The 9,090-nt window shown below is 33.9% G+C and overlaps 2 protein-coding genes across 2 annotated transcripts; both read left to right on the top strand.

Annotated features, from left to right (window-relative positions):
* Nucleotides 1–1,924: 1,924 nt before the first annotated feature.
* On the top strand, nt 1,925–3,467 carry LOC107061374 (protein NLP3-like). Its single transcript, XM_015310536.1, has 4 exons — nt 1,925–2,285; nt 2,871–2,953; nt 3,074–3,223; nt 3,330–3,467. The coding sequence occupies exons 1-4, from the start codon at nt 1,925–1,927 to the stop codon at nt 3,465–3,467; spliced, it is 732 nt and encodes a 243-aa protein (XP_015166022.1).
* A 591-nt stretch (nt 3,468–4,058) lies between these two features.
* LOC107061377 (uncharacterized) lies at nt 4,059–5,775 on the top strand. Its single transcript, XM_015310539.1, has 4 exons — nt 4,059–4,468; nt 4,603–4,862; nt 5,056–5,238; nt 5,342–5,775. Exons 1-4 carry the CDS (start codon nt 4,105–4,107, stop codon nt 5,648–5,650), a joined length of 1,116 nt encoding a protein of 371 aa, XP_015166025.1. The 5' UTR covers nt 4,059–4,104; the 3' UTR covers nt 5,651–5,775.
* Nucleotides 5,776–9,090: the final 3,315 nt, after the last annotated feature.

Genomic DNA, 9,090 nt, shown 5'->3' with positions numbered 1-9,090 from the left:
AAACGTAAAACACAATACTTAAAAGTATATCAATTATAGATGTCCAAACATAAAATGTAACTAAAAAGGGACAAAAGTGGTTAACTCCAACTTAATTCTATATATATATATATATATATATATATATATATATAATTCGATTTTTTCTGTTTTTATTTTTCTAAATCCGAAACCAAACCAAAAAACCAAACAAAGTAAATTATAAATCCAAACCAAAAATCCAAAAAACCAATCCAAATTAGAATTCGATTTGATTTGGTTTGATTTTTCGGTTTAATCCAAATAGTGCACACTCCTACTCAAAAGGGTCTCTTTAGGAAAAAATGGTCTTTATTTTACTAACAAAAACTTCTTCTAAAACTGTTTATGCTCTTCTTGAATTAACAATCTTTTCTCAATACAAAATAGTACATTTGTAACCATTAGTATTCCCTTAAAAACTTTTCTCAACTGATAACTAAAATATTTGAATTTACTTTAGTCATGGGTCAATGCATAAAAGTAGCTATGTTGCTTTCAACAATCCGTAACTAAATAGAGTTAATGTGATAAAATAAGCACGAACAACAATTTAAGAATCAAAATACATGAAGTAGTATAATCTCAATGATAAGAATCAGAATTCAATAACAAGAAATAAAGGTCAATTCAAAGTTCATGAAAACTTGGGTAAAAATCTTAGATTTAACTCGTACTGACTGAATTTTAGATGTAGAGTATGAGGACGAACTTAGTCCATCACTATGAGTAACCTTACATACCTTAGTGGTGAATCTTGAAGAAATTTTTTGGAAGATGAACCCTACTCTTAGTGTTTCTTGAAGTTCTTGAGAGTAGAAATTTAGGAGTGAATGAGATGATTTAATTATCAAAAAACTGATTTCATACACGTTTAGGGTCATTTAGATAACTTCCTAAAGGTTTTAGGACAAAAATATCCTTAAAAATTAAATAAGAAGAGTTGGACATCGAAATTTGATTCCAGCAGACAGTAAGGTCTGTATTCACTCCGTATCGCGGAGTTTCTGTCAGGTTACGGTGTCTCTAGTAAATCAGTCATAACTTCTTACTCGAACTCAGTTTGATGCAAAATCATGATATATATTTTAGATACCTTAACCACCAACTTTATGTAACACGGAAATGTTCAAATTTGTACTTGTGTGACCCCTCTATTAATTATTGAAGGCAATTTTGAGCTAATATTATTATCGAACATGAATGAGTCAAACTTCTAATATAAAGTACTTAATTTTTCCCATAAATTAAAATAAATCTGAATACTAATATGTCATCTTTCCTAGGATGAATGTTCTTTCTCCCTAAAAAATTAGATGAACTAATCCTCACCTTCAATACTCTTCATTTTGTCAAGTTTGGTAAATGACTTAAAATATGTTGTCAGTAAGTGTGTAATTATAATTTTTAAATCTACATAATTGATTCGATTCTATTTCTTTCCGTTATTTTTGCTTAAAATCAAAACCTAATTACATTATTTGGCTTTTAAAATTAAAAATAAAATCAAACAATTGGTTAAAGAAATACAAAAAGTCGAAAAGTACTTATATCGGTTGTCTCTTAATTGTGTGTATTTAAATAATTTTAAGTTGCATTCTTTGGAAAAATTGCAAATTGTAACTTAAAGATTTGAAAAATGACTTGGCATTTTTTTTTATTTTTGAAAACAAGATAAAGAGATATAAAATGCTAATTAGGGCGTCGCTTTTAACACAAGTTCTCCGTGGTGCATTGCGACACTAGAAATTCAAAGTGAAGAATGCAACGGTTATTAACTTCCAGTTCCCCTCCCGCCCCTTCTACTTATAAATATTCAAATCTGTGTTCTTCTTCTCTATTTTCTCTTCTCTTTCAACCTATCTGTGGCGCCGCTTGGTGTATGCCCAGCGTCGTCGCATATATAATGGATAATTTTAATACATCCATTGTGCCTTATCATGATCCTTTTGATGATAACATTCTTACTGGACTTTCTCTTTCACTCTTTGATGATGAAAACCCAACCATAGATGACGACAACAACTACCAAGGACCCATTTATGAAAATTACCCAACCATTGTACAAGGACCCATTTATGAAAATACAACAAATTTGAATTCTGATGGTTTACGTGTCCCTGACTATGATTCATACTCTGATTCATTTTTGCTTGAAATTTCATTCGAAAGTGGGAATCGATTTGTTGGGAATAGTACCAATTCAGAGGGTGAAGTTCCGGGGAAGAATAATTGCCAAATTCTAAGAGAAATAACTCATGGCAATGGTGAATATTTGTTTGTCTCTTAAATTTCTATTTGTTTTTGGGGGGGCGCTGTACGAGTGAAATAATTTTAATTGGTTTGGTTAATTACTTTATTATTATTATAGGCACGATCTTATCTAAGCTTGGAATATTTGGAACAATAGGAAGGATCAGTCATGCAAGTCTTGAGAAATCCACAATGGATAATCATGTGTCAACCGATACAATTGAGTACGGATTCTTCTCTTTAGTTTGAGTTTATTATAATTAATAATGTACTACTTTTTTCACTTGTTTGGCGAAATTAACTCTAGTCTGATTTAACAGTTTTAGCAATTACAGTATAAGAAAAGTGAAGCAATTTTTAATTCAATATTTCGAGGGTTGTAAGAAGGATGGTTACATAGTGATCGAAGATACACTCTCTGAATTCTATCAAACTTTAAGTGTTCATTCTGGTGACCGTACTAATGACATTAATAATCTACTTCAGTTATCTCCAACAACTTCCCGTAAGTAACATACATCTTTGCTTAGTCCTTTCATCTGAATAAAGGATAGTACAACAACATTTTGCTTAGTCCTTTCATCTGTATCACCGAGCAGATGATGTTCAAACGGAACAGGCAAACGAAAATGAGGGCACTAGCAGTGGCGTGAATCGTGGAAAGATCTCTCTTTCAGAACAGGTTTGTAGTTTGCACGCGGAGAGCTTATTACTATGATATCAAAAAAGGACTTGATTGTTCATTTTCTTTGGTAGAGATATATTTTGCATTCTGATCACCTTTTTTTTTTTGATAGAGCAGAGGAGAAGAACTAAACTGATGAACGTGAAAGACTTTGAAGACTATCTTCATCTTTCCATTCAGGAAGCAGGTATCAAATTGAACGTATGTCCTACTGTGATGAAAAGGGTTTGCCGAAGGGATGGCTTGCGCAGATGGCCCTCCAGAAAGGTCTCTTTCTTGTTTCCCTTCCCACATCCCGCGCGCCCCTCATTTTCTACATTGCCTCGATAATTGAGGTCACGGAATTTTCACATTGCCTTGGAAATGATTGCAGATTAATAGCATTAAGAGGAAGATATCAAAGCGACAAGAGAGTTTAAGCTCTATTCATGCTGGAGAAAGGAAGAGTGCAAAAGCTGACATAACGAAGCTGGAAAAGGAACTTGCAGACATTTTTGAAACCATACAATGACATCACATAGGTTTTCTTATAAGTAACTAGTAATTTTCAACCATTTTTTCTCTACAGATTTAGCTTAGTACTTGTATTTACAGTTGAAGGCAGATTTAAATGTACAAAATGAGCTATATTGTGTATGTACAAAGCTTAAGAGTTTGAATTATTTCTTCTGTAGTAAAGTTTGTTATGTAGCATAATTAAGCCCACATTTCCAAGTGTCTTAAAGTTAATACAGCTTTGTTCTATGTGTTATTTTTGTTTGTACTCATGCCAACATCCCAGTAGTTAAAGGACAAAAGTTTTGCTTGTTTTATTCTCAGAATATACCATGTTGTGGAGCGACTTCCATTCTAGTTCAGCTTGTTGTTTTTTTCACTATGTTGCCTTTTTGCTCACAAGAATCCGTAGAGCCGGCCTGTTTTATAAATGACCCTTCGGATACATCAAACCAGAGAATATTTCTCTAAGCAAAATATTGAAGACCATAGTACCTTTCTGACGTTCACAACTAGAAATCTACTTCACTTTGAGATGTCCGTGCTCGAATTCATCAACAAAGAGGGTTGATCAGTGCTTGATATATATGAAGTTATTGCGGCTACTTAAAAAATACTATTGTTCCATCTTCAAGAAGAAGAAGAAGAAGAAGATGGCGAGTGTTGAGAAAGTTGTTGGTGTGAAGAAAGTGAGGCAAAAAGATCCAGATGGATGGGATGTGAGCATGCCACTCCCCGGGGACATCATAGAAGGTGTTGCTGAGTTAGCTTCTGATGATGACTCCTTTATTCAGGCCAAAGCATGGTCAGAGTTAACCTTATTTCTTGGTAAAATTGCTGGACATTTTATTTGGTTCAAGGTTAGAAGGGGAGAGAGTACACTTAAACTCAGAGGATATGTCTTAGTTGAACGACGTTCAAATCTCCAGAAAAGGTTTGTTGTTAGAGCAGCATCTGATGAGAGACATCTTGCTGTTATAGCAGAATTAACTTTGGGACGTTGCACTGAACTCCAGGGTATGAATATGATTCTTCTTTTCCACTCGCTACTACATAGAATTAAACACCTTTATACTGTCAGGTTATTATGTATTTTTGCAGCAGTATACCAGGAACGTCATTGTATATAAAATGTTTGTTTGATTATGCAGAAATGAGCAGAAGAATGGTCAATTCAGGATCACGCGGGTATAACCAAATGGGATTACAATATGACTGGAAGATGAAGATAGGAACTTATCTACCAGATTCTCATTCTACAGTTGTTAGCTCCATAGTTTTTATGCCACTGACAAGAGAGTATAGAGTAGAAGCCACATTAGTTCGTACCATGGCCTGGTTTTCAGCAGCAGTATCTTCAGGAATCCCTCTTGTATTCGTTAACATTCAAACCGAGCAAATCAACAATTTGGTATTCCTCTCTTCCTTTTCTGGCCGAGTTTAATTTCTATACACTCACAGTGTAAAATAATTCTTTACAACATTAGGTCACCTAAATTCACTACAAATCCTTTGAACTATCAGTGTATATAACTAAATGAATTCACTCAAACTAACAGTTGCATCATCATGAACTAATCTTTTCATGCTTTGTTTGTGTTAAGGAGAGGAGAAACACAAGTGGAAAAGATCTCACTTGTAGTAGGCAACTAGATGGCTATGTTGGTAACCAATCCGCACAAGGTGTAAGGCTATGGTATCTACCAGGAATTGCAGAGGTTCCACTTGAATTAACACCTGAACCAGGAGAATCCAGATTTGGAATAAACATTAAACGAACAGATGAAGTAATAGTCATCGCCTTCTCTTTTCCGTAAACAGCAAATTGAATAATGTAACTATGAAGTGATGATATTCTTAACATGTTCTTTTTCTTAAATCTCTTTTCAGGGATTTGTCAGTATTTACTCAGTAGCAAAGGGGACAGCTGCAGAACGAGCCGGTTTAGTGCATTTATTTGAGGAGGCAAAGCACCATCTTGTGATTTCAAGGCTAGAAGGAAAAAGTCTTTTGCCATCAACTGTTAGCTCAGAAGGTCTAATATACTGCTGTGATCATGCTGATATTAAGGACACTCTCAATTTAGCAATGGAAAGAAGTGAAAGTGTTAGACTGCATATTATGTCTTGGCCTAATCAGATAACTCATGATACCACAGGATTGATTGGCGCTGCTGCAGCTCTTATGCCTCCAAATTGATACCATCAGCTTTCCAACACGTTGGGGGTACTCCGCTATATGAATACTCTTTACTTTACATGTTAGTCCATTTAATTTTAATCTCATCTCAGTCAGCACTTCAACACCATGTATATATAGAAATAACGTCAATTTTGTCGACTAATTAATGGAATGGATGTGAAAGAGTTATGCATGTCTTGGTCTAATCAGATAACTCAAGAAACCACATGATCTATTGGCACTCTTATGAATGCATACTGATGGTTTGATATCATCAACATAAGGCTCAACAACATGAATAAATATTGTCTGTTTGTTTGATATTTGATGGAAATAATCAACTTGTCCACTAAATTATATTGTGAGAAGTAACATCAGAATTATGTCTGGCAGGTTAGAGTTTAATAAGTTGAATTGAAAAAGTTTCATTATAATCTTTAGGCGAAAAGGTTTGGGAGACCCTTGTACTAGTTCCAGTCTGTCATCCCGTCCTCTTTACTCCGTGAAGTTTCAGACACCTCAACTCGACCAAAACAAGTGTTTTGAACTCATAATATGTGTATAACACACTTTTTCCAACTATAGGGAGTAAAGGGGCCGGGATAACAAATCGGAACAGGTACAAGGTCTCTCAAGCTATTCCGCATATATAATCTTTAAAGCAGCATGAGGGTTAGTGTCTGAATCATCCTTTTAAGAGCACTAGTACCCAAGAGTGCCTGCAAACGCATGAATTGAAGAATATTTCCTTTTTGTAGTCTTCCCTTTTCAGAACATACATTCATGCATGAGCAATTAACCATTTATATTATAAATCCTCGCATGCCACTAAACTAAACGAATAATGTCACAAGTCATGACAAAATGTCTTCTTTTTGTTATCTATGGGCGAAACAAACCAGACCATGTTTTCTCCCTAGTCTATCTTATAACATATATGTTCATACAAATTCAAACTTCTATTTCTGTCATTTTAATTTTTTTCCTTAAATGAGCTACCTGGCCGAAGTAAGTCTTGTGTTCAATTCCGCGGTTGGAAGGATTCTTTCTGCCATTTTGTCTTTCCCTTCTCTCTCTTCTCTTAGCAAAAGGTAGCAATTGATGTGATATTGTTTGACTGGACATGGAGTTTGAGCCAAAAAGAAAAAAGATTAAGACTTCATAAAATTTTGTGGTTTCAAACAAATTTACTCTATTTTTGTGTAGTCATAAATCATCTCATTAAGAGTAAAACTATAAATTTAAAAGTTATATTGATTCTAAATATAAAGAAACATTCTCTTCATGATAGACTAAAAAGGAACGTGTGTTATCTGAGAGAGGAAGTCGTTCTGTGACGACAGAGACGTATCCAAGGAGGGGTCACCGGGTTCATGTGAACCCATACTCCCCTCCCGAGATCATATATAGTAGTGTTATATTTTTGAAAATATTGAAATATAGATATGTGAACCCATACTCGGGTATCTATAATGCGATGATGACTGGGTGCACCTCTCTACGTGAGGTTAGAAATTTGAATTTTATATTCATCTTGTTTTATTTTTCTTTCTAAAATTAGAAAACACCTCTCTAAATGGTTGTTGGTAACACTTTTGACATTTTAATTAATTTTGGACCTATAATATTAATTTTAACAGTTTTCAGTAATAAGAACCTAAATGTCCAACCAATCAAATTTATATCTTAGATCAACCTTTTTGTAATTATGCGCCCATCATCTCGAAATCTTGGATACGCCTCTGGTGAGGAACATCATGTTTTCATCAAAATGGATGCTGACAATTTTCCCACTATAGTCTATATGCACTACGTTATCATTATCAGCAATTTTCCCACTATAGTCTATATGCACTACGTTATCATTAATTTATAATGCATACAATGGTGCCACTCATACAATAAATATTCCCTTGTCCTTCACTTGTTCTTAGTTCTCTTATTAATTGTCATCAACATGCATCTATAGTCACCGTAGTTTCCTTTTACTCCACATCCCCAAGGCCACATCACCATCATCATGATCACAAGCATAATTGCCCACCTCCACCACTTTCATATACCTATAATTTTTTATGGAGTAGGTGATTGAAGAAGGTATTGTAGGCTTCAATGGGCTAGAACCTATAACGATCTTGTACTAATTATATAAAGGGAATTTATTTTTTGTGTTTCATTAAATACTCATTTTCCCATAAAGTCTACTAGTGTCAAGTGTGGAAGCTCGATTACCAAGTTGGAAGAACAAATGCTTTTGGTTAGAGCACAAGAAAAAAAAAATACTAGAGGTGGTTTGTGTTAATATAGGCCTAGTATTTTAATATCAACTTATTAATTTGGTTCATTATTATTTATTTTGTTTTTATTATGATTATGTTTCACCTCCACCATCACGACGTAAGAATCACCATCGCCACCAGAATCACCATATCCATATATTTATTACAAGTCCCCACCGCCGCCACCCCAAATATTATTACTGGCCTCCACTTTCTTCGCCATCTCCTGTCGCTTAGTAATCATGATGGACAGACACTGGGCGGTTTGTAATGTGAGTTTGGGCCTTTAATCTTATTGTACCTACCTTGTAGCAGCCAGAGCCACGTAAGGAATATAACTAAGCAAATTAGAATCATGCATGATGTGGAATAATTAGGCAACGTTGTAATCTAAATAGTAATTAAATAAACTGCTATGTTTTTGTTTTATACATACATTTATATATTTACTAAAATACATAATTTTTCATAAATATTGCATCTCAACCGGGCATTTACCTTAAAGGATTCATTTTTTTTACTTTGGGAAACAGGACAATTCCCATGGAGTTCCTTAGAATTACTACGTACAACCAAAATTACAAATATAATTAAATTCCTAAACCTTATTATAGGAAAATATTGTGTAGAGATTTGTTCTAATTTGATTGCTTTTGGTACATAAAACTTCATATTAATATAGGAGTAGTTAAAATTCTATACACTTCAATTAGGAATTTAGGATATATATCAACATATTGTGGTTTGGCAAGGTGATTGGTAATTGATCAAAGAATGGATCACAGAAAATGACTATCTGTCCAAAATTGAGAAGAACCAACTTTAAAGTGTGAAATGTCCACATTATTTACACTAGAAACATTTTTTTGATAATGATTCGTTGGTCGAGTCATCATTTAATTTAGAGTTGATTAAGTGCTAAATTGAATATAAAGATCCATGCTAGCTAGCTCATACATATATAGTGCAAACAATGTAAAGTGAAATAGTAATAATCGGTCAGGAAGTTTAAGCAAGAAAAAATTAATGTTTATATAGTAATGTTTAATTGGTCAGGAAGTTTAAGCAAGAAAAAAACAATTAAAATTTGTTGTCTAAGATAATCGGTTAGAATTTGAAGTTTTGATGCTACTCACAAACATGCAACCTGGTCCTGTAGCTGATCAAAGTATCTGAAGT

This window comes from Solanum tuberosum, unplaced genomic scaffold (genome assembly GCF_000226075.1).
Source record: "Solanum tuberosum cultivar DM 1-3 516 R44 unplaced genomic scaffold, SolTub_3.0 scf00135, whole genome shotgun sequence".
Taxonomy (NCBI): domain Eukaryota; kingdom Viridiplantae; phylum Streptophyta; class Magnoliopsida; order Solanales; family Solanaceae; genus Solanum; species Solanum tuberosum.
The sequence above is the reverse complement of the archived record's forward strand: the minus strand, read 5'-3'. Positions and strand labels throughout refer to the sequence as shown.